Here is a 25,839-nt window from a genome sequence, read left to right as displayed (position 1 = left end):
GGGGCTCATTTGTAAGTGTTTTGCAGGAAATGCTTTCCTGACAAGCATGAAATGTTAAGTAGTAATCTTTGCTTTTACGCTGTTTTATTATAAGCTATATCAAAACATACTTTTAGGAAATAAGATGACATAGTTTCAGAAGAAAGACTGGCCCTCACTTAATATACTGATTATTAATAGTTTTACTCTATAAAATATCCAGACCTGATGCTACATATTAACCTTATGTACTAACATTCTAATGCTATTAGAAAATCTTGCTGTTTTGATGCAAGTTTTAGTCTTTCCAGAGAGCTGATGATAAATGTACCTCTGAGAAACAGGACTCATCTCTTTTTTGTGTTTTGACAATCACTGTGTTACAGAGTTTTTGTTTCTTTGCTACTATGAATTTAGAAAGAAAATTTGGTAAAAGCAGCAGCCACTCAGGTTTAATTATTCTTTTTTCTTTCTTTTCTTTCTTTTTTTTTTTTTAAATATTCTTTTGCCTTCTTACACAACATTTTCTGTTTCTACACTTTATCCCAATTCTTTGATAAGCGTAACAGTGCACATGGGTCCTTTTTAGTCATATAAACATTGAAATAAAGTTTGCAATGGACCTGATTTTTTTTCAGTTAAGATTGCCATATGAGGAAATAGGGCTGTGATAAGAATCTTGTGTAAGTGAGGTACAGTTTTGAAGAACGTGTCCTTTACTGACAATAAGTATCAAGAACAGTTAGCTTTATGAACATTCACTTCAAAAAATATTGGTTTTTTTTCCCCTAGAGAGGCTGTTGTTCAGTTAAAAATGCAATCTCTTAACAATACCTATAATTATGCATGCAAAGTTAAATATTCATAGTTGTCCATGAAGTACCTGAAAACAGTGAATACTTGACAAACACTTCAGGCAAATGCTGTAAAAACCAGAAACATAACTTAAGAGTCTGTCTCAGTAGAAAAGTAAGGTTCACTGTTTTTCTGTTGTTTCTGTTCTGAAACTGGAGGAACAGCTTTCTTGCTACCAGCGAATTTTGCCGCTACCCAATCAAATTGGTGGAATTGAAGGTTATAAAAGGTAAAGATTACTGTAGACTGAGGCTTATATAAATTCAGTTGGTTTGCTCCTGACTCTGTCTGCCCTCTTCAGTGTTTTTTAGTTACACATGTCGAATAAAAACATAGTTTCCTTACATTCTTAATATGCTTCCTGGTGGTCTACACTGTGTGTATAAATTTCTTCAAGATCGTACTCATTCCGAGATAACTTATAAAAAGGCAATGCCTACAAAGACAATTTAAAATGTAACCATCATCTAAATACATAAATGTGAACAGAAGATGTGTAACACCCCACATAAAGAAGTATGGTGTGAATGACAATAAAGGTGTGGTGCAGGTTTTGGGAATTGTATTCCTCTGCTACATAGGAACAATTTTTAGAAATATTCCAGTGTAAAACTTGTTAGTTCTTTGTACATGCTAAGCTGATTACATTAGGTATCAACAATTAATTTATGGATGTGATGCACACTCCTGTTAGGATACTATTTTACAATCAGAACATGCAGTCCTGCTATCAGTTGCTGTACCAGAAAGTAACAGATTTTCTTGAAAGAAATATTTTCTTTGATTTCAGCAACCAGTTTATTCAGCATGCAGTTCATACATTCACATAATTAATTGTCAAGTGTGCTAGCTAAAGATTAACACCATCTCCTGCTGGCATTTGATTGCAGAAAGTTGATAGTTACTCTTTATCTTTTTTGGTTTTGCAGGAATCAGTTAAGAGAAGAAGTCTAGAAATGAGCATTTGTGTTCCCTAAACTTCACTGGAATTGAAATCAAAACTGTTGGTATTTTCCACTTAAATTCTAATGACCTGAAAACTCAGCATGAACTCAGACCTGTCCAGTAGCAAGTAAGACATTATGCCTTGAGGGATGCTGTTCTTCAGCAGTGATCTTAGTTTTAATGCTGGGCTGTAAAGAACTTGACAGAGATTTGCTGTTTGCTCACATGTGCACACAGCTTTTATATAGTTCACAGAATCACAGAATAGAATTCAAATTGCTAGATGTAATGATGAATATTTAAAATACCTTAAGAACATTTCTAATTTCCTGAATCAGCAACAGCTGACTATCCCAGAGAAACTACATATAATTATTAAGAAAAAGGATTACAATCTCTATTGGTCACTGTAGAGTAAAAGGACATGCTCTCTATGAATGTCACAGTTCACATTCTGAGAAGTTTTGAGACTCCCTTCTCCCCGAAGTAAAAAAAAAACAAACCCACAGGTTAGTGGATTCAATCCACATTGTAGTATATTTTACTATTTAAAAAGTCTTCTCCCATGCACTAACAATGCCAAATACAAATGTGGCAGCATTCTATATGCAAGTTCTAATGAAATGAATTCTTGGAGCACCATCTCAACTTTATTTGTACTGTAACTGCATTTACTATCCTAATCCAAGGCCAACACTTCCTTTTTCTATTTTCCAAAACCTAGCACTAATGATGCTGAATTTAATCATTGTTCCAACCCATTTATCCACCTAGAAAACGAGAATGGGGTTTTCCTGAGTATGTAAGTGACTGAAAAACCTCTGGGTCACTTAAGACCAGATATTAATGGTATTTATGTGTAAGGATCAAGACAGACACTTGATGGGATTTCCACAACACCTACCTCCCACTGAAACCTCATCCTCTTACCTTGCTTATACAGGCTATTAGAAAGTTTAATCAACATGTGATTGAAGTACTTTGTGTAGTGTTTGGTCCTTCAGAAAGACACATTTAGCCCAAGAACATTTTTATTCAAACCTCCTGAATGAGTCAAGAAGTTGGGAATGCTGGTGATTAATTTATCAGATACGAAAGAGGCTGGTAACTCTTTTCCCACAAGCATCCCAACAGTCCTTGAATTATACAAACTATATTATCTCCCACATTCTCCTTTCTAAAAACATATGCACCATAAATAATGTTCTGGGACAAGTGGTAATAGGAAACATTATTTATTCTTCAAATATTTCACATCAATTTCTATCATGCCCAGTATGATTGATTCTAATAGTCATGCAATTTTGCAGATAAGGATCAATAAAAAAATACAAAAGTAAATCATACTGTTTTTTTTGTTTGTTTGTTTGTGGTTTTTTTTGTGTTTTTTTGTTTGTTTGTTTGTTTTCCATTTGAGTATTACAGAACAGCGTATGTGCTCAAATTCCATGAAATAAGGAAAAAAAATTAGAACACAGTTTTTGTCTCATGGTGCACATAGACACATTTGTTAATGAAATGTGTATCCAAGGGCAAAATGTAAATACAAGGGATGTCAGGGATATAGTTTTGGTGATTCAAGAGGCCATTGGGTAAATTTATTTCCCCTAAAATACAACCATATCCATGGTATTTTTCCTTTTAAGCTAGTAAATGGATGATAAGTTTCTTCCTTTAGACTAACCAAGGTTTATTATATTTTGTGCAATATACATACAAACATATATTCAGGCAAGAAAATGGTTTCAAAGAGTTTTGATTTCTCCATGTGTATCAGAAAAAATAAAAAGCTCAATCAATAAAAGTAATGGAGATGAACCCACGCATGAAGGCAAGAGTTCTGAAAACCAGGAATATTTTAGCATGCCATCAGAGTAATTGGGAAAAGTGGGATGAACTCAGGCAGGGTTCAAAAGTGACTTTGTTCCAGCTTCTGTTTCTCTGTTTCACTTTTTTGCTAATGTCAACAAAAATAAGTAAATGAGCTTTTTGCTGAAGCTTAGTATATTATTAACTCTTGACTTCGTATATTTACTGTAAAAGTGATATGTCCTTAACAAAAGTTGCTCATATTTACTGTCTTCTGCAGCTACCAGAACTGCAGCTATGTAGTAGTTAGTATTCACACTGCTGTGTTACATTCATCTGCTGTACTGTATGAATTCTTTGTAGCAGTTTGTGTACATTCTCTCACAGTCAGCATTAAATACAGAACTTAGAGGAGATGTTTTTTCCTTTCAAAGCATTCCCCTGCATCATAACATTGCCACTAAGGGGATCTGAAGAGCTGGGTTTAGAGTAGATTTGTAGCTACATCATTTAAGAACTAGTTTTAGTTACAGCTTCAAATGGCAGCATTTGATAACTATGTACGGAGGTGTGAACTGCATACTTTTTTGTTTTCACGCTTGTCTAGCAAACCACTAATACTTAATTTATAAAATATGTTAAAAATCTCAGCAGATCGAAACTCATTGTTTCAGGAGCAAAAATAAAAGCCGTTTTGAACCCTTGGTAAGATGGTTTCTTTAGGGCAGTTAAACTTCTGCAGATATGTTTGAAACTATATTGCCACCTGCTGTCTCGAGCTGAAATCAGGAGGCAATTCTTTTGCCCCCCGAAAAAAAAGATTAAAAGATTTTCACTGGAGGGTTAGGAATATGAATGTTGACTCTATTGTCCGGAAGAAAGAAAGAAAAAGAGGGCTAGTAATAAAATAAAATAGTAAGTTGCAATGTGGAACGCTTCAGAAATTGCTATGCTACAGCAGACAGCAGGCTCTGCCTCTCTCTCCCTCTCTCCCTCTCCAGCCGCTCCCCGCCGCAGACTCCATCCCCCACAAGGCGCCGCTCGGCCCGGCCCCGCAGTGTGCTGGCAGCCCGTTGGCGAAGCGGGGCCCGGCGGAAGCCTATCGCCTCCCGACTCCTTGTGCGGGGCCGGCAACCGCTGTACACACAGCGCGAGCCCGGCGGCCCCTCGGGCTCCGTCGGCGGCCCGGTGGGGCCATGAACCTGGGGTAAGGAGGGAGGGACCCGGCGGCCGGGAACGCCGCTCTGTGCGGGGCGGGACCACCCCCCCGCCTTAGCTCGGCGCCTCGAGGGCCGCTGGTGCCGGGGGGGCGTGGAGCCCGTCTGGAGTGGGGGCGGGAAAGGGCCGGAGGCGCGTGAGGTGACCGCAGCGCTGCGGGCGGCGTCGGGGGATCGCGTGCGGCGTTAGCATGAAGTGCGGGTTGTTGAAGTGCACGGATCGCACCGCTGCCTCTTCTCTGCACGGTTCCAGTCTCTTTCTTTCTCCCATTTTGCAGAGATGGGCTGAAGCTTGAAACTGAAGTGCTGGACGGGAAGCCGAGGCTGATTTTAGCCGCTTCTGGTATTTTTTAATTATTTACCTGAAGTAACCTCTCAAGCTCGGACTGATGTAATACGAGAATTTCTGCAATTTAGTACATCTTATTGCCAGGGAAAAAGAAGCCCAGTAGCTCCGTGCTTGATTTACACAGAACTGTATTATTTCACACTTAGATATTTACAGTACTTAAGTAGCTGGTGGCCGAGGTTTGTCATTTTCACTAAGCAGTTTATTTAGACCAGATCTCAGTGCTGCCACACTAGAAAAGACCATCTCATTAAAGCTTAATGATGAGCCTGTCTGAACTCTAGTTTTTTATTTATGAGGCGTGTTTATGTACAAGCACAGAATCACTTTCCCTAATTGTTCTACAGAGGCCTATGGCACCCTGGCTTGCATCAGCTGTGGTGCAGCCAGCAGGGCAGGGAACTCATTGTCCCCTTTGTCAGCCGTGGCGAGGCTGCACTTTTTGCATTTAACAGAGGGCTGACCAGTGAGATATTATGGAATGCTTTGAGTCAAGAAGAAATGGCAGACCACTGGAGACAAAGCCTCACAACACCTCTGGAATGGCAGTGCTCTGAAAGTGCTTTCACTTAGTTCAGATGTAGCTGGCATCATTTGTTGGAATGCTCACTGGCCCTATTCATAGCACATATCATTGCCACTCACTCTGAGCCAGGATTTAACACCTGCCTTTAAGAGTGACAACTTAGCATACTCTCAAATTTTAATACTTTCATCTGAATTGTAAAATATTATTAATAAGGTGTTTTGCAGACAGTCAGAACTGTTAGCATTTCTGGTATCTAATAGGTAGTGCAAAGAAGACGTGGTACTTTTCTGTACAACTGGGAATAGATGTCTCAAATATAGCTAGGTAGCTTTTTATTTGTTTTCCAACATATATTTGAATTTTTTATACCAAAAGAAAAACATACACATATACTGGGTAGATTTACAGGAAGGTACTTCCCCCTTCCTTACAAGATGTCTGATAACTATAATAGCTCATGAGTTTCTTAAGATTTATTTTTCAGGAAGAAGTTGTTATTAAATACTGTTCTCATATGTTTGTGTTTGCTTCCCAAAAGATAAAGCAAAGCCTGCAATGAAGGTAAGTGAAAAGAACTACATTTTATTTAGAGCACACATTATACCATTCAGTTTGTTGGCAGATAATTTTGAGAACACATTTGAAATGTCTCAATATTTGTAATCAGTCATGTTTATGAAAAAAAAAAAAAAAAAAGGGGTATTTCTCAGGTTCATTATAGCTATAAAAAAGAATCACAGAGTATCCTCTGTTGATAGGGACCCATAAGGATCATTGAGTCCAACTCCTAGCTGCACACAGGACTACCTAAAAACCAGGGTCAGTATCTAAGAGCATTGTCCAAATGTTTCTTGGATGTCTGCAGACTTGGGGCTGTGACCACTGCCCTGAGAAGCTTCCAGTACCTGGCCACTCCCTGGTGAACGACCTGCTCCTAATATCCAATCTGATCTTCAAAAAATTCAGTAAAATATTCAACAAGTTTGAATTAAAAGTTCGGTGACAACTTCTGCCATCACAAAGTGGTTTTGTTTAGTTCCCCAAAAAGTTACAACAGTGTAGGAAATCATCTCAGTTGGAACTTTCAGAGATCTTTAAGGGATGCTGGTAAAATTTATCTGAAATGTGTTTTACTGTCCATATAATCACATGGGCTGTGCCTGTCTGAGTAAACTGGAATGCAGTGAGCTGGAGGGACAAAGTAGATGAAGGTTTCAGTATCTGCGAGATAGTGACAAATGTACAACAAAGACCCTGGAAAGAGTAACTGTTACAGAATGGAAAAAATCAAGACTGAAATATTAGTGACTGTATGACGAACCACACTTGAAGCCATACTGCAGAAATGCCAAAGAAAATAAGAATGTTTATGATTTCTTTTAAATGTTATGCTATATAAAATTATTTTTGTGTCTTCTAAATATTCAGATTTAGGTGTTGTGTTTTCCCTTAAGGTATTTCAGGACAAGGGAAAATGATTTTAAGTTGGAGGGAGGGAAGGAAGAAGGAGGGAAGATTTAGGTTGGATGTCAAGGGGAAGTTCTTTACTGTGAGAGTGGTGAGGTGCTGGAACAGGCTGGCCAGAGAGGTTGTGGTTGCCCTGTCCCTGGAGGAGTTCAAAGCCAGATTGGATGGAGCCCTGGGCACCCTGGTCTAGTACTAAATGTGGAGGTTGGTGGCCCAGCTTGTGGCAGGGGGGTTGGAGATTCATGATTCAACCAGGGCCATTCTGTGATACCTAGTGCTGGTGAAGATACTTTACTGTTTTCTTATGGAGCTAGATTGTATTGATGGAAGGAAGAAGAAAAGAAACACTGTTACCTGCTGCTCATAGTCCTGTTTTTGTTTGTTTCTTACGAGAATTTCTCTCCTTAATGTAATATGTACTGAATTTTCTCTTTTTCTTTTTCTTTTTTTTTTTTAACAGATGGGAAATAAAGCCAAAGGGTCTAAACAGACTTTGAGAATAAGGCATACTGAGCATATGCTGAGGTCAACACGAAATGCTTGCATCAATCAGGAAAACTTAGCAAAATCAAGGAGTGGATCGAGCTTATCAGTGTCAAAAGGTGAAAGAGTGCAAGTAACTAAACCTTCCTCACGTGAAGCTACAACTAAAGATCACTCTTTGATTTTCCAAAGAGACACCACAAATAGGAAACCTGATTCTGAGAATCTTAATGTTCGAGAAAGTAAACACGAAGCTCAGAATGCACATATATCAGCTGAAGACCTAAGAAGTTTGGTGTGTTTAACACAAGAACAGCTTCAGCAGATTTTGATGATTGTAAAAGGAGAAACTAGGCACATCTCTGAGACTCCCAGTGAAAAGCAAGAGGAAATAGGTAAGATACAGTGCAGTGAAGTTTTCATACAGTTAACTGATGTTAGTTTCATGGAAACAAAGCAAAACATGAGGCTTAATTTTGAGTTGAATTCATAATTTATGTTTATTTGCAGACAGAGATACTACTCTCTAATGGTCTCAACACCACTGCTTGCTATTACAGATGTGAAATTGCCTGTGTTAGGAACCAAGCAGCTGTTAACAATAAGAACTAGAAATGGTTTGATAATATTCTAGTACTTTGCAGAGTAAAAAAGCAAGCAACTCTTGTCAACGTTTCATACTAAAATTGGGGGAAAAAAAAAATAGTGGAAGGGCACTGAACCATTAACATCAGAATTTTGAGAACAAAATCAGAATCTGAGCAACCTGCTTGAGCTGTAGATGTCCCTATACATTGCAGGGGAGTTGGACTAGATGACCTTTAAAAGGCCTGTCCAAATCAAATGATTCCATGATTCTGTGGAAATAACTCTCATCAGCACACTCAAAAAGCCTCAGAAATGCAGGCTTTTCTGGTTGATCAAAGAGTTCAGATATTGCTGTGTATCTCAAGAGCACTCTTTAGATTTCCTTCTGACCTTAAGATGTTCATGCATCTTTCTGCTTAACTGTAATACTACTACTGAGTAGGGTTCATTCTGCAGTTTTTATGCTGACAAACATGACAACTATTATGTATCTTCCTGTATCATTACTCTTATTTTTGGACCCATGGAAGAGGTCGACTCTGTCACCGCAAACATGGCACATTGAAAGTAAGTAGAGTACAAATGTCTGAGCTCCCTGGCATAGAATCATAGAATCACAGAATCACCAAGGTTGGAAAAGACCTAAAAGATCACCCAGTCCAACCGTTCACCTATTCCCAATAGCTCCTACTAAACCATGTCCCTCAACACAACATCCAGCCTTTCCTTGAACACCCCCAGGGTCGGTGACTCCACCACCTCCCTGGGCAGTCCGTTCCAGTGCCTGACCACCCTTTCTGAAAAGTAATACTTCCTCATGTCCAGCCTGAATCTCCCCTGCCGTAGCTTGAAGCCATTCCCCCTGGTCCTATCACTAATGACACGAGAGAAGAGGCCGACCCCCAGCTCACTACAACCTCCCTTCAGGAAGTTATAGAGAGCAATGAGGTCCCCTCTGAGCCTCCTCTTCTCCAGGCTGAACATTCCCAGCTCCTTCAGCCTCTCCTCATATGGCCTGTGTTCCAGACCCCTCACCAGCTTTGTTGCCCTCCTTTGAACACGTTCCAGGGCCTCAATGTCTTTCTTGCAGTGAGGGGCCCAAAACTGGACACAGTACTCGAGGTGCGGCCTCACCAGTGCTGAATACAGGGGAACAATCACCTCTCTGCTCCTGCTTGCAACGCTGTTTCTGATGCAAGCCAGGATGCCATTGGCCTTCTTGGCCACCTGGGCACACTGTCGGCTCATGTTCAGCCGAGCATCAATCAATACCCCCAGGTCCATTTCCTCTATGCAGTCCTCCAGCCACACCGCCCCAAGCCTGTAGCGTCGCCTGGGGTTGTTGTGGCCGAAGTGCAGGACCCAGCATTTGGCCTTGTTGAAACTCATCCTATTGGCTTCAGCCCAGCTCTCCAGCCTGTCCAGATCCCTCTGTAGGGCCTCGCTACCCCCAGGCAGATCCACACTTCCAGCCAATTTGGTGTCATCTGCGAATTTACTGAGGGTGCACTCGATGCCCTCATCGAGGTCATCAATAAAGATATTGAAGAGGACAGGCCCCAGCACCGACCCCTGGGGAACAAGCAAGCGTGTTTACTGTCAGTCTAGCATTCTAAGAATATCTTTGAAGTTGTAACTTGCATGTGTCAGCTGTACAAGCAGGGCAGAAAACAGGTTTGTTAAATAGTTGTGAGTTTGCAAGTCTCCGCTGTTCCTTAAGTAGTAAGGATTGAAAAATGTTTAGTGGGCACTGATGTTTTATTTGCTTTTTGTGTGTGTATATGCATATATGTATAAATGTACAAATATGTATACATTTAGGCATGTATATTTGTTCTACTACAGGCACTAGTGAGGCATCAGAAGAAACCGTTGTAGCATTGCTCCAAAACACTTGTGAAATTCCATCTGTTCCAGATGAGCCTAACTCTAATTCAAGCAGGAAAGAAGAGTCATATCCACAACCAAGAGAGAAAGTTATGTACGTAAATCTGTGTTATTGTCCATGAAAATTTTCTCCAATAATGAATTGCAGTTCTTAATCACAGTAAGAATTTATATAAATACTAATCAAAAAGTGATGTTTAAAATCAACAGATTTTCAAGTAATTTTTTTCTCTCCCTCACCTATAGAAAAGAGTCCTGGAAACCCGCTGACATGTTTAGTACCTTGGGTGAAAGAGAAGGAGAGAAAGCCTTATTAGAATCAAGAAAGAGCCAGTGGAAGAAGGAATTAGGTACTTACCATACACACCATTTATATTTTTATGAGTTTATGACACTAAAGATGACAACAAACTTTGCATTACTTATGCTTCTGTAAGTTCACTTATATCAGTGCAATTGCTACAGATTTGGAAGTTATCTGCTGTAAATCTCTAGAACAGATCAATTCCTAAACCTGAAAAAAAAAAAAAAAAAAATCTATATAAAGAAAATCTATAAATTCTTGAAAAAATACTGCTAAACAAAAGAAATATTTTCCCAAATAAGGCTGTGGGGTTTCTGTTTTGTTTGGGCTTTTTTTTTTAATGCTTCATATTGTAGGAGTTGTTGGCTCCTGTTGGTTTGGTCACCCCTTCGCCCCTTGATGGCCATTGTCCTTAACAAATCACTTTGTTTCTTCTAAGGGAAAAGTGTCACCTGGTCTACAGGTATGACTGAGTACAAATTGCAGCTTGACTTTGGAACAGTTTGCAGCCCTGTCCCATCACCAGCCACAGAGAATTGCTGTAGAAAGTTAAAACTGTTTAAGACAGTGCTAAAGACTCCATGACAAATGAAGCTATTTATGATTGATATACAGGAGTGTTGTTTCTACAACTTGTATGTAGATGATCTGATTACAGGGTTTGATGTTTGCAGTGTCCATTGGTTTGGCAATATTAGCATATTCTAATCTCATTAATCTTAACGAAGTGGAGATAATTGATATGCTGTGTTTCTCATTGATAGTTGTTAAGCCTTCAGGGTTTTGTAGTCTTCTCAGACAGATTACCCTCTTACCCCTACACCTCTGGACAGAGGCTCAGTGGCCATTATCTTAAGAGTAAAGTCACGTTTGAACTGGTAGGTCACACAGCGGTGACTATCGTGTAGTCCATTTACAATCACAGTTGTAGGGATGACAGGCCTATCTTACTTATTTTAATAAATGCATCTACATATCTGTATTAGGAATTTTTCTAAAGTTTCGTGCATTTTCCCACACTTCCTTTCCTGAAGATGAACAAGTAGCACTGAAGAAGAAACTGAAAGAAACCTTGGAAGGAGATGTGATTTATTTAGGGGCAAAATCTGGCAATGATAAAAACCATACAGAAAAAATGGAAACAGCTGACCCAGATAAGGTAAGGCTATCTATAAACACTGAAAAACAGAGTTTTGACAGCACCGTCACAGAACTCTTGAGCTCTTAATTCATACAAGATTTTCTTTTCTGTACAGATCCAATGTTAACAGGAAGCAGAATCAGATTTCAGCGGTTAGTTTAAGCTCTTTGATGGCAGGATGTGATGCAGCTCCCTATATCAAACTTAGCTTTTGCTCCAATTTTAGTTTTATCAGTTATATGAAGTATCACTAGCAATCTCTTCCTTTCCTTGCATGTTGATTATTATGAGGTATGAATCTATTCCAATTATGATTTGAAGCATAATGAAGTGGTTATATAATAATAAATATATAATTATTTACATTGTTCATTAGCTCTCTAGTATATCTAATGGCTTACCTAATATTAAGCATAGCATTTTGATTTTAACTTGCCTTTCACGTAGTCAGGTGTAACTGAAAATGGCATGTCAGATAAAACATGACTTTGAGGAGGCTGCTGTCAAACAGGTGGTTTTTATCCACTGTCAGCTGTAAAAATAAATGGCATCTTTTGGCATAATTCAGTATTCCTAGAAAAAAAAATTATCACCCTGCCCCCATAAGAGTTTGTTTCGTTGCACATAAGTAAAAACTACTGCATATGACATGCTTAATTACAGGTTTTGACTGAGGTTCTAATGGGTAGCAGCTTCTAGAAAATTGGTGTATTTGTTTTGTATACATTAAAGGCTATTTAATTCAAAACAAAAAGAAAAGCAACAAAAAACTAAATAAATCAAGATTAAATAAGTGGTCACTTTTTTTGTGGACACTGTTCTCAGCTCACCAGTTGTCAGTTGCGTAGCATTTGTTTTAGGGGTAAGATTTTAACTTGCATGCAGTTATGGGTTGTTGTTTGGTTTTTTTTTCCTTATTTATTGATAACAGATGTATAGCTGCTGTAGTTCTTTTAGACCAAAATAATTCAGTAGATCACTGTGCTCTAGCTAGAGCATTGTGTCGGAATGCCTATCAAAATATGGGTAGTTCAAAGACTTGAGTATAATTAAAGGCTGACATGAAGAACATTATGTGGTGTTAACTGAATTTTTATTTAGCTTTTAGGCATATGTTAAAGAAATAGATTAAGTGGGAACGTATCAAAAACAGAACCACAAGAAAAAAAAAGGTTTTGGTGCAAAAAAGCTTAAGAAATTGGGTTTGAAAAGACAGTGACAGAATGTTTTTTGTCAGATAGCATTGAAAATTCTCAGCGTCACTGGAGTCTCTGTGAAATTATATGGATATCCATTAATAATTGAGAAGACTGAAAGTGCTATGTAGAATTTACTTGAATCATCTAATGATGTAATGATCATGGGGTGAATCTACCTGAAACACAGGCTGAGCAGTGTCTACAGCAATAAGGAAGAAGGATTTTTGTTCACGATTGTCACGTTGTCTGGAGCAAGAGGCTGATGGTTCAAGTTAGAATAAGGTTCAATGACTGGCTTATTTAGCATCTTTCTAACAATTTAAGCATTTTTATGGAACAGTCAAGCACTTAGTAAAGTTACAAGCTTACATTCATTGTGCAAGAGAACAGCCTAATTCTGCCTGAAGTAACTGAAGGCACAGTTTCCTGACACATCTTTATTATGTGGCTGGACAATGTAGTGAATTTTGGCTACAAGTAATAGACAAGCATATATCTTATTACAGGAAGTTGTGCTACAGGAGCGACCTTTGAGTGCTTTGAAGCATGAGCAACAGAAGAAGTGGCTTGAAGAGCTGGACAAACAGAAGGAAGAAGCTAAGCTACGAAAAATAGAAGAAAAAATGAATTTATCAAAGGTAGGTGGCTTAGAGAGACTTAGAACTGTGGCTTAGACTGTGGCTTAGAATAAGAAGAACTTGCTGTTTCAATTTTTGTTCTTCTAAGAAATAAAAATTGAAGTCTTAGACTTAAGAACTAGTTGCAGAGACATAATGAAATGTTCTATGTCCAGTTTTTCATCATAAGATCACAGGACAGTCACTGAACGCTCAGGCAGTAGGTGTTGCAGTATTTGCCTGGCAGAGGACAACATGCCTAGTTTGATGTGTTAAAGTACTTGCTGTGGAGATGAAAATAGTGGTATTATTATAACCCCCATGGTTTGAAAGGAACAGGGAATGTAAGATCTTGCAGAGACACTGGTGAGACACCTTGTAAAAAAACAAATTTCCTGTAAGTTACTGAAGGAGATGAGAAGAAATTGTTAAGAGACACCCACTGTGCATCACAGAGGTATTCAGATCCTGTTTCTGGAAATACTATTTTGATACATGCTTCTGAAGCTTTTTAAACAATTGTTCACCCAGGAGGATTAAAGAAAACAGCCCTACCTTTCGTAACCTTCAGTTTTTCCAGGCTGTTGAATGTAGATCTTTTACACTGGATCTCAAAGGAAACTTGCCCATATAATTTGTTTGAAGTTCAGTTAAGTGAAGAGACTTCTAATACTGTCACTGCTGGCTGATCTGGGCAATGTATCTCATACCCCTTCAGGTTCTTATTATGGAAAAGTGAGATACTTCCTTTGTTACTATTTCTACCTTATTTCTGATCTTAAGGTTAGTGAAGTATTCTACATTATTATACAGACCAACATACTTTTCCAAAATCTCTTCATCTGTCTCTTGAAATGAAGAAACACACAGCAAGACTGTAGTGTTGCTAGAACCCTGATTTCCAAACTACTGTATGAAGGTTTAAGCCGGGTCGTATCTGTTACCATGTATGATAAATGTTCACCACGCTCCGTGTTAGCAGCTAACAAGAACCTCCGTTACCACAACTCGCCTCATAGGAGTGTTTGTAATCTGTGGCCTTTATCAGTACGCGATAGTTTTTACTCTGAGCTGAAGTATTTATTGCAGCAGTCACACAATTCCTATACAGAAAAGCATCATCTCAATTCTATGGCTCACAATAATAGAAACTTTCTACCCATCCTCTAAAATGAAACAAAAAATAATTAAAAAAAGAAACACCAACAACACAAACCCCAAAAACCAAACCAGCAAAACAAACCAACCCCACCTTGTTGCTGTCAGTTACATACTTACAGCATAAATCTTCTCTTTTTCCTGGGCCGCTGAGGGAACTGAATTTCCTTTGCAAATGGGACATTTTGTAGCTCTGAAGATAACGCAGCTGTAAAACATTCCTGCCTTGGTTGCCATGTTTTTTAATTTGCTGGGTGTGGCACAAGGAGATGGCTGCAGTTACCAACTTGACAGTAAGCTACTTCCAGCCTCTTGAAAGAAAACTGCACATATTTAATCTTTTTTTCCTTCATCTTCCTGTTTGCATCTCATGTTACAATCTGAACCTTTCTGTACTGCAGACTCACATAACACAGATATTTAACTTCTCTGATACGTTTGCACATCAACATGTTTAAAGGGAAGGCAAAATTTACTTAGGGAATGGGAGAAAGATTCATTTGGATTAAAATAGGCATAAAACTTCTCTTCAAGAAGGGATTCTTTCTGGTTTAAAGAATGTAGTCCTGGAAAGCTTTAAATAGAGTATGTTACTTGCATTCTGCCAAAAAGAAATGTATAAGTATTCATCTTACAGTCTTCTCAGACAAACAATTATATTGGTCAGAAGAAAAAATGTTCTCAGTACCTATAGCAAAAACAAAGGTGCTTTATGTAAAATGTCCAGCTGCAAAAATGGAGCTGTAAAGACAAGGCCATGTGATATGGAAGGGAGTCTTAAAAAGTCACCTCTACAGAAGTCTCGGGTGCTTTATTAGGATTGGATTCTTAAAAGAATTAAAAAAATAATAAATAATAAAAAAATAACAGGAAAATAAGAAGGTATAAAGTAGTATCTCTACCCAAAGCATATAATTCTGCTGCTGTCCATGTTTGAAGTGGTGTGGGTAAATGTGAGTGTAAAACCGTTCATGTTATTAACTTATTCTTTGACTTTTTTTTTTACTTTTTTTTTTTCTTCACTTTCTACTTTCTGGTTTGTATTTACTGAAAATATATTAGAAGCACTTTACTGCTGACCAAATGTATTGATCCACAGCATAATTTCTGCTCCGATTTGCATTTTAAGCAACAGAAACACTTTGGTGTTCCATCTAAGGAATGAATTGTTCTGTGTGTTGTAACTCCGTAACAAAGATTTTCAACTGTTGGTGTTGTACAAAATGTGTTGTCTCTTTTGTTAACCGTGCTTTGTAGAAAATGTAATTGAGCACATTTCCGTTTTTTGTTGCTTCATATTTATTTAGGCTGAAGAGCATGACAGATGGGCAATGCATTTTGATTCTTTAAAGAACCACCTTAATACTAACGCACAACACCCCTTAAATGGAATGTACAAAAAGCAGCCTGAAAGTCTTTGCCTGTCACCTGACCCTAAGGAGCTGACTGCTTTTGTTCACCCTTTCTCACCTGCAGCTCTAGGCAACTTCATGCCCTCAAAAGTGGAAAATGCAGAAAGAGGTGCTAAAAACAGTGCTTTGGATCACAGTCAGAAAACCAGGTGAGTGAACTTTGTAAGGACAATCGTCTTCCCATCCTGTTCACTTCTGGTACCCCTTAGAAACGAAATAAATATTTGAATAAGATGCCTTAAATCTGATCTTTGGATCTTATTCATTTGGCTTCTGCTTTTTTCAGAATTGCATATGGTTTCACTTTTGAAATATGCATATGCTTCCATTGTTCATTAATAAAATTTACTGCAAGTAACCTTATTTTTTTCCCCTAATAAATTTAATAATTAATACAGTGCAGTTTCATCAATATGAAAAAATTACTTGTAATCTGGGAATTCTAATTAAAGAAGGCATTTGGATTTACTCTTTATGATAAGAAAGCCACATAGGTGTTTCTTTCTTTGTAGTTTCCTTCGTTCAATGACAGCTCTCCTGGATCCTGCACAGATTGAAGAGAGAGACAGACGGCGGCAGAAGCAGTTAGAACATCAGGTGGGTTTCTGTTTTAAGGTCTAGAGCTATTTTAGTGAGAAAATGGAAAAAAAAGTGAATAAAGCATGACAATTTGATAACAGACTTCAGATCTAGAAATAGACTTCATATTACATCTACACATGATTAATAGCGTTCCACTCAGCCTCTATGTTTTTTTAATATTTATATTCGTTGATTGTATTTCCGTTACTGAATTCTTGGCTCAGAATGATGCAGCGTAGCCTTTAGAACTCCAGTAAGATTTGTGTGTGTTTTTTTTCAGTCTCTGCTACCATCAAGAGGACTGATATTTACATACACCTGTTCTGTGAACTTTACAATGAAAACATAAAAAGAGACTTTTGTTTATCTCTGAGTATTTTGTCTTCAGACTGCTTTGCTGGGCTGATGGTTCTAAAAAACAGTGGGAAGGCAACTAGCCATATTTTGAGAAATCGTAAGAAAAAAAGCATTTGAAGTACTTTCTAGCTAACAGCATGATCTGTTAGACTGCTATTTTCCCTACTACTGTCACATATATTAATAAATTGTCTTCATTTTTTTTATCTTTCCAAATTCAAGTGTCATGGCTGTACACAGAAGAATACAAGTAACCTGCTTCTAATGCCTTTATTTTCATTCTACTTTCTTATGATACCACTAGAAAGCAATAATGGCTCAGGTAGAAGAAAAGCGGAAGAAGAAACAACTGGAAGAAGAGAAGAGAAAATTGGAGGAACAAGAGGAAGAACAGCGCCTAGCACGAGAAAAAGAACTGATGCAGAAACAGTTTGAAGAAGATCTGCTTAAACAAAAACAGAAGGAGGTGGGCTTTTGTGTTTTGCTCAGTGCAGAGGGATGGAAATCTTTTACTGACTTGTCTGAATGTAGTGAAGTTAAATATTGCAGGTAGTGGGAAGACCTGTGAGGTAAAGAATGCAGGTGTACTTTCAATTAAAGCAGAAATACGCATTTTAAATGCAGATTTTAAATACAAAAAATACATGCGTAGCTCTTTCAGGCTAGGATTGAACAGCTTCGTTAGTACAGCAGAGCTTCTGACTTTACCATTTAAAAGTTACGTGTAAGGTATTGCATCCAACTCAGCTGGTTTTTGGTTTGTTTCTGTTTGTTTAAGATGCTTCACTCAAAGCAAGAAAATATTTTGACGTTATTTATGTAAACATTTGGGATGATGCGGAGATGACATGATCATATTCTCAAATTCCCACTTTTACTTTTTTTTTTTTTTTAAGGAACTTGTGGTTCTGAAAACAAATGAGCTCTATCAGACAATGCAGAAAGCTCAAGAATTAGCCCAGAGATTAAAACAGGAACAGCGCATCCAGGATTTGGCTCAGAGGGGACATGACATTTCAAAACTTCAGAAGAATCTTGATGGGGGTGAGTTCTGCCATTCTGCTGGTCAGTTTGCCTCTTCCTTTGGTGTGGGTGTGCAAACTGTGAGTGGGATTTTTTTCCCGTTTTTGTAGTAGGCCTGAAATTGCTCCTTTGCTTCAGAAACCAAATTTAATTTTAGCTTATTTAAAGAATCTTTCCAATAATATCAGTGTTCTAATGCAGTGAATGCCATATCTTAGTAATCTTCAAATGCTACGTTACATAAAGGAAGAAATACAAGGCTGTTATCAGGAGTGCATGTGGAATATTCAGACCTACAAAGGATTGGCTTGATTTTCAGTGAAACAGGCAGTATTTTAGGATCTGAATCACAATTCTCAATCTTTGCTTTGAGTTCTAAGCTAGAATAGTCTGATAACATGATAGCATAGCTTAAATAGAATATATGCTGCTACACGAAAAAAATTTGATTGCTTTCAGGTGGCAGTGAATTTGAAAACTGTAATACTGATGCTTCACATCGAAGTCCTAACTTCTCTGCTGACATTAACACTGATCAGCAGACTTCTCGGAAAGACACTGCTGTACAGACAGGTAAGAAGTCCTTCAGTTTGGTCACCTGATGTACCTTACAGACAGGCAGCAGGACAGCTAATTTATGTAACTGCAACGGGGCCAAATCGTTGTCATTCAAAATGGAAGAAAATTGAAAATACATGCTTGGACAGACTCAGGCTCCTGGAAATATAATAATATATCACTGTGTTTTTCTAAATCAATTGTATGTCTTTATTGGTACCTGACCATTACAAATTCAGATCAGCTACTCTGAAGTACAGTGTTGGCTTACAGTCATGGCCATAAGCCATGCAGGACTAAATTTATTAAGGAATTGCAGCATATATAGTTGTAGTCTTCAGGCTTGTGTCACATGCACTGGTATTGAGCTGGAATGGGCGCTTAATGAATCCTTTATTAAGGACAAGAAACATTGTCAGTAATCCTGGAGTAGGAATACTAGACCCATTAGAAAATGAAAGCTTATATTCAGATATTTAGAAAAGCTTTTTACAGTTGTTGCTACTTACCCAAACAGAATCTTCTTCCCACTTGAAAAGTGAAAGCTTTTTTATTTCTATTTGTTTAGGCCAAATGTTTGAATAGTTTACTCTTAGATCTAATTTACTTTTTTTAGATGACTGTACTACTTCAGCATACATTGATGCAGCTGAGGAAAGAACTTCATGTTGTGGGTCACCGGATATTTCCATAGAATATAAAGAAACCTCTAATAGCAAAAAATATCAGAAAGAAATGCAGTATACAGATAAAAACAGAATTTCAGGACAAGAGAATGGTGACATCCACAGTGAGCTGTATGAACAATATGCAAGAAAAGAAAGACAAGTTAAACCTTCAGAAAAACTTGGCAAAAGACCTGACTGGAACATAAACAAGCCTGAGAAAAGATACATTCCAGCATCAGAAAGATACCCCAAACCACTGCAAAAACAAAGGGAAGAAAATAAAGTAAGACGACAAATGGAGCTGCTTCAGTTGGTAGAAAGAAATACGCCTGGGAATCTCTACCAAAAAAAGGGTTGTTGCTCAGATGGGTCTCCTTCACCTCATGAAGAACTGAAGAATAAGGGACATAGAATCAGAAAGGTAACTATTTTTTCTCTAAGAACAGTGATTAATACTTTTTTTAAGACTTATTTCACTCAGCTCTGGTTGGATATAATTCAATCTCTGAGAGTTTTCCTACCGCCTCTCCTTTGGGTGAAGACCGGTATTACAGCAGTTTTGTTCAGCGTGGTTGGAAGAGCATTAAATTTTTGTGGCTTAGCTTTCAGTATTAGTTCAATCTTCCAAAGTGTATATTTGCTTTATTGATAATCATTATAGATTTATTAAGAAGCGTATACAACTTCTGCTTGTGCCTTGAGCTCCATAGACATAGAGAAGCAGACAGAACAAATAGATATAAGAACTTATTAGTTTAACTGAGTTTGTAGATACTACAAGTCTCTTTAATGCATGTCTTCGATAATATCTGTCTCCTGTGAGAGCTCAGATCATACAGTCCTCTCAGAATTTCAGAACAAACTTTCGTAATATGAGTGTTTAATATATTAAACATCAAGTTTTGTACTCATGGTTTTGACTTTTGTTTTTTTTTTCCCAGGAAGAACAACTCCGTAAGAATCATTTGAATGAAGAAAGGTACGTCAATATTCTGCATTAATGAATTTATAGTGAAATATGTACATTTTTCTTTCCTGATTTTTAATCTTTTTTATGAACTTAGATTCATCCAGTTGGACACTGTTGTGCAGAATGTTTTCTCTCCACTGTTTATCAAACTTTTGTGGGTGCTTTTATAGTAACTGGAATTGTTTCATACAGATTTGACTCACCACCTGTTCCAGCGGTTAAGAATAGATTACAAGTACAACAAAAACAGATATGCACCAGGAAATTGGAAGTATATAACAGTAGAAGAGAGAAAAATACCAAGGCAGATGTGCAGCAGAAGAGCTTCCCTCCTGCGCTTCCAGAAGCTGGACGACCTCCTTCTTCACAGTTCATTCCATACGTTCGAACAAACGAAGTGTATTATCTCGATCCAGATGCACCAGTGACCAGACCTTCAACACACGACCCACAGTATCGGCAGTGTAATGGTACTGCAACGTTTTGTGGTCTGATTCGTGTAGAAGAGATGGTGCAGCACCTCGGTTCGAAGTTCTGCGCTTTGTTCCATTTGTTATTTGCTTTTACTGAATTTTGCCATAACCCGTTTTTGTCAGAGCGCTGTACAGAAAGCCTGTGCAACCAAAACACAAAGCACAAATTCATAAAAGAAAAAAAAACATTTTTAATTCTTTTGTCTGGGTTTTTTGTTTAGTGAAATCTAATTGCACTTCTCTGGTATTGGTACATACGGCTTTTGGTTTCAGGAATCTAAGTGGTATTTGACTTAGTGATCATAATAAAATAGCAACCCAAACTTGATTTCTGCAAGTTGTGAAAGTCTACTACTTCAGAATTTGAACAAATTTATAAGTGTGTTGTTTATTAATTTCATATATGTATTTATTTTTAGATTCTTACCAAGTGCCACGACAGATTTTTAGCTCTGATCACACTAGAGATCCTCTTCTAAATCCTGATGTAGTTAAAATAAGAGAGAGACAACAAGCGATTCTGAAAGGACTGTCAGAACTACGGCAGGTAAGTGAAAAGTCATTGCACAAGCACATGTGTGCATACATACTAAGGTCAAAATGAATATTGCAAACCAGTACATAGTCACAAACGTTAGTCTTTAAGCCATTTTTTTTCCATCATGTATGATTGGACCCTGACCTCTACCTTTATTTCTCTGTATTAATTTTGCTTTAGTAAATGCATTGCTTCCACCTTTGGACTCTCCATAGTCTCTCTTTAAGGAGTCTTTGGTCATCAGATTAACTATGAAACAGTGGAGAATTTTAGAAAACTTGAAACCAGGGGAATGGCTTTGTTAGCCTAACTGAATACCTGGAGGCTTGCTCATACATAGCTGTTATGTGTTACATGCATGTATCATGCAGTTGCAGCTGTTTTTACTTCAGGGTTTCTTCATTTTCTAGTAGCTGTGAAAGCCATTAACAAAGTGGGAACCTTTTAGCTTTTGTGTGTAAACATGCAGCACGACATCCTAATACTTGTGACACTGTTCTAGGTCAAACAGTAATGCTGCCTTAGAACGTATGTCATGTTAGCAGTGTAAGCCAGTACCTGTCAACCCAAATTCCTTCCCTTCTGAGCGTGCTGTGTTGTCCTGCTGGAAGCTGTGCACTTAAAAAGCAATGCATCTTAACAAATTGTTTTAAAGTAAAAAGCAGTGACATATTATTAGTTCAGACTGCTTGAAGGAGGCAGAGCATTCACATTCCTATTCCATTCATTTCAGGGCCTCCTGCAGAAGCAAAAGGAGTTGGAGTCAGGTCTAATTCCTGTTAAAGCTCAAGAAGAGAACTTTATTTCACCATTCTGAAAGGTACTTATGACTGTACTGAATTATTTGAATGTAGAAGCACAACCATTTTGCTACTGTAATTGTGAACTATCTATATTATTTTTATTAAATAAATTATTATGCAATTTTTGATAGGATTACAGGGTCACTTTACTTCTACTATTCCTTTTCAACACGAAAATAAATTTAACTACATTTTCAGAATGGTCCTTGTGCTGCCTGAAGACACGTCCCTTTAGTATAGACACCAAAAGACTGTGAAAAGTTGCTACCTGGATTGTTGTGGTACTGTGCTATTTTTTTTTAATAAATAAGATTCACGATTCATTGTGAACGGCTTTAAGAGAGGGGATAGATATTTTTAAATACAGGAAACAGATTGTACTTTATTATCCATTATATTATCATTATATTCATTATTTACCACCGCAGAAATGCTGTCTCCCACCCCAACTGAAAGAGGATAGTGACACTTAATATGGTAATGGACTGAGTCCACGACAGCAGAATTCAGTTTAAAGAAGTCAGCTTAAAAACAAAGGTCTGAACAGCTCAGCATTCAATGCTTCCTCCTTCCTGGAGTTAAACATTAGATTCATTTCCTTTTGGGCTTCAAGATACAGGACAATTTGAGGTAGAAGTATTTTTCTTCTAGAGGTTCTGCAGAAGGTGCCTAATCTGAATTCATTTTAGTTGAGATACATGATAAAATACTACAAAACCCCCAAACTGAGTTTTTTCAGCAGCAACTGTTCTAAAAAATAGAATATGAAAGTATCTTACCAGCAGCAGATAAGGGAATGAAAGCAGACTCTGTCCTCTCCACTTGCATGCCAAGTCTCGTACAAGGTGAGCCCACAGTTGACGACGGACTTGGAAGAATGGTTTTTCACAAAGTCCATTCAAGTTTGTCGATAAAGAGACAAGAGTACTTACATGCAAGTGGTAAGGGGCAGAGGTATATACCAGTCTTGTCATGGTTTGTCCTTAATTTAAGGAAGTGAGTCAAACAAGCATTCAAGACTGCTCTTACAAAGCCTATAAATTTTAACCAATTCTATATAGGCCAACTAACTTTGAGTTTACAGTTCTGTAGTTTCAAACACTATTACCCATTTCTAAACCACCCGTCATTCAAACACTAAGATCAAATTACAAAACAGCAAAGAAATACGTTAGACAATTTGAAAACAAGTAAACATAGAAGTCAGCACATTAGCATATGTAAAAACACAAATTGTACCAAGGGTAGCAGTGAGACAACCCCAGCTGTGTACCTTCAAGTTACTGTTACCCAGCAGCCTTAGTGAGATGATGCATCAGCTGAGTCAAAGACTTGCCTCAGGAAAGTAAGGTTAACTCAGCACATGTGAAATTTGAAAGGTCAAGCTAAAAAAAAGATAGAACTCTACATGCAGAATAATACCAAATCTAAGAAGCAGGAAAGCACCAGGAATCACTGTGCAGGAGGAAGTAGGGCAGGAGGCAGGTTGAATTACTGAGGTCACTAAAACATCCCTGCTGCAGTTATAAGGGGAAGATACAAGTTTTAAGATCATTCTGATATTGCTCTAGTAATTACACCAAGTGAACTGCTAGTTGTAAAGTTTGGCTACGTTTCTTTTGTATTTTGAAGACAGCATAAAAACCACAGACAAGGCAGCGTGTTAGCAAGTCCCTTGTGCATTAACAGTTTATTTCGTTTCTGTAATGGAACTGCACCATTTGTTAATCTACTTGAGGTATTTTGCCAAAATGCAGTAAATAAAATAACTACACTGCCTTATAGCTATGTAAAAACATTCGTACAAAATTGTGTCAAATAAATACATACGTTTTGATATTTATGTAAAGAAAAGTGAATTGGATACTTACAGTTAAAAAAACTCGCCATTTCATATATTTTAGGCAAACATTCAATTTTACATTAAAACAGACTTCAAACTGAAACCTATGTACAGGTCAAATACAAACGTAGAAACTTAAAAGTGCCAACAACCAAGATAATTCAAGTACAATAAATGTTAAAAATATATATTTATTTCAGTTTTCAGATGCTTCCAACAGGTGCAGGCCATCACGGTTTAAATAAGATCAGAAAAAACTTTGAGATAAAGGACAAGAAATGTTTTGTTCCAGAATAAAATAGAAATTGTTAATCCAACATTTTAGAAACAGGAAGTCCACAGCAACTTATAAAAAAGACAAGTTTATTTCCGTTTTGAATATGGCCTGGAAGAATCACAGTTTTTATCCCAACCACCAGGCAGTGACGATTTCTCTGTATCCCTGCTCTGACTGTAAGCAGATAGAAAATAACTGCCCCCTTCTTGGTTTTGACTTGTAGAAGGTGGGTATGTTGTTCCCAGGAAAGTCTGATGGGTGAGCACATTAAAGTGACTGAACTGATGAGACATGTTTAATGGTCTGCTGTAAACCTGGAAATTATTGAAAGGAGCTCGTTCAACTGAACTGTGTTTTTCTCCTTCAGCAGAGCGCGTTGTAGAAACCGGAGTAACTGGCTGTCTCTCTTCCATGTCAATTTTAGAAGACTTTTCCATCAAACTCTTTCGTGATTCAGGAGATAACTCTGACACACAGCTCTTTTTTGCATCTACTGCCTGTGAGCTCTCGGTCTCAGTCTGCAAAGTTTCCAAATGGGTATCATATTTAGAGGCATCATTGCAGATTTCTATTTGTGATGCTTCATCCCCTGAATCCAGAGACATGTCCTCCTCATCCTTTACATCATTTTCTACATGAACTGCATTAAAAAAAGAAAAAGAAATTCCTATTCTATTGAAATACAAACTTTTGTTAGAAAATTTACACACTACTCACGGAGTGTTATGCTTCAGGTCTGCAAGTCCAGTATCATTTAAGTCTTGGTCTTCTGCCACTCTTGTTCACTTACTCAACATACACACTTAACCCTCTGATTCCAGTTATTCCGATGCTAAAAGCTTCTGAGAATTGTGTTCATGTTTAGTGTTGGGAAACCCCAACTCCAATGGGGTTTATGTCAAAACAGCATCTAAAGTTACACAGGAGGTCAGTATTTGATCAGACAATTAAAGGACTACAACTCCCGCCACCTCAGGTGTTTGTCTAGTTTCTGAGCCACCTTAACGATGACAGCTTATCCTTCTGAAAACAGACAGCCACACCTTTTTGGCATATGCCTGCTTTCCAGGATAGCTTGTTAGCCTGTAATTCTGTATTTAAGATCTCCTTTGGTGCTCCATCCCCGCTGCTGTTCCCCCTTAATTTAAAGCAGTAGCTTAAGAGCTGGGCTGGGTTTTCTTTACAATCTCTCCCATTCACTTACACAAAGACACTAATTCAAGGACCTCCACCCCACACCTCTAATTAGCTGAAGAAATGATGAATGTTTTTAATGTATTACCTGATTGTCTTTCCTGAGCAGAGGGAGATGGGCTGTCTTCTTCATTAACTGAGTTGTGATACCCAACAAGACTTGTAAAATTTTGCATGAAGTCATCGACAGTAGCAACAACTATGCCATTATCAGCATAATTTGAAAGTGGCTTGAGATTCTTTTCTAAATACATAGAAGGACACTTTGTATTACGATTTAGCACTACTACCGTAAGAGGGAGAAAGATAGTCATATTTGTTTGTAACCTGTTAAGAAGACAACGTGTCGCTGTTGTATGTTTTGAGACTGAAGCCTGATAAGACATTCTAATTCTGGTGCATTTCGAGTTTGTGAATCACAGTTATGGTAAGACAGAATTTCAACCAAGTGCTTCTTCTGATAGGTGTTCAGCAGGGTCAGCAGACTCAGGGCGTTAGCATTCAGTCTGTGATGGAAAAAAATATCAGACATTTGATGTAAGGTCACTCTAAACATTAAAATTCAGTTAAAAGATGAACATAACATTAAGTTCTACTTCACTGAGATTTTGAGA

General features: G+C 37.8%; 2 protein-coding genes across 6 annotated transcripts in view; one reads left to right on the top strand and one right to left on the bottom strand.

Annotated features, from left to right (window-relative positions):
- The first annotated feature begins 4,717 nt into the window (after positions 1-4,717).
- On the top strand, positions 4,718-25,779 carry CCDC66 (coiled-coil domain containing 66). 2 transcript variants are annotated; one of them, XM_042823815.1, is made up of 19 exons: positions 4,718-4,795; positions 5,084-5,148; positions 6,222-6,244; positions 7,611-8,028; positions 10,067-10,202; positions 10,355-10,458; positions 11,447-11,571; positions 13,259-13,390; positions 15,835-16,088; positions 16,452-16,536; positions 17,183-17,344; positions 17,775-17,922; positions 18,361-18,474; positions 19,076-19,548; positions 20,069-20,106; positions 20,290-20,567; positions 20,990-21,117; positions 21,842-21,928; positions 22,110-25,779. In XM_042823815.1, the coding sequence occupies exons 1-18, from the start codon at positions 4,785-4,787 to the stop codon at positions 21,923-21,925; spliced, it is 2,778 nt and encodes a 925-aa protein (XP_042679749.1). In that variant the 5' UTR covers positions 4,718-4,784; the 3' UTR covers positions 21,926-21,928; positions 22,110-25,779. The 2 variants fall into 2 exon arrangements, with proteins under 2 accessions (XP_042679749.1, XP_042679748.1); XM_042823814.1 differs by having other exon boundaries at positions 24,399-25,362.
- Positions 23,510-25,839, bottom strand: part of TASOR (transcription activation suppressor) — a 28,116-nt gene continuing 25,786 nt past the window's right edge. For 2 of the 4 annotated variants that reach the window (XM_042823813.1, XM_042823811.1), the window contains 3 exons: positions 25,553-25,731; positions 25,314-25,469; positions 23,510-24,671 (listed from right to left, as the gene is read on the bottom strand). In XM_042823813.1, the coding sequence (XP_042679747.1) occupies positions 24,118-24,671; positions 25,314-25,469; positions 25,553-25,731 (889 nt within the window). In that variant the 3' untranslated portion in view covers positions 23,510-24,117. Of the gene's footprint in view, positions 25,470-25,552; positions 25,732-25,839 lie in introns of all 4 variants that reach the window. The other 2 variants (XR_006169757.1, XM_042823812.1) reach the window with 2 other exon arrangements.

The sequence above is a fragment of the Centrocercus urophasianus genome, unplaced genomic scaffold (genome assembly GCF_019232065.1).
Source record: "Centrocercus urophasianus isolate 14NV4802_14NV808 unplaced genomic scaffold, USGS_Curo_1.0 seq_22, whole genome shotgun sequence".
Taxonomy (NCBI): Eukaryota; Metazoa; Chordata; class Aves; order Galliformes; family Phasianidae; genus Centrocercus; species Centrocercus urophasianus.
This window is presented reverse-complemented; position numbering and strand designations above follow the sequence as displayed.

Excerpts from the sequence above, each read along its gene's own strand:
- CCDC66 (XM_042823815.1), top strand. Across the intron at positions 6,245-7,610 it reads AAGCAAAGCCTGCAATGAAG|ATGGGAAATAAAGCCAAAGG; the intron begins GTAAGTGAAAAG and ends TTTTTTTAACAG. Across the intron at positions 10,459-11,446 it reads CCAGTGGAAGAAGGAATTAG|ATGAACAAGTAGCACTGAAG; the intron begins GTACTTACCATA and ends CCTTTCCTGAAG.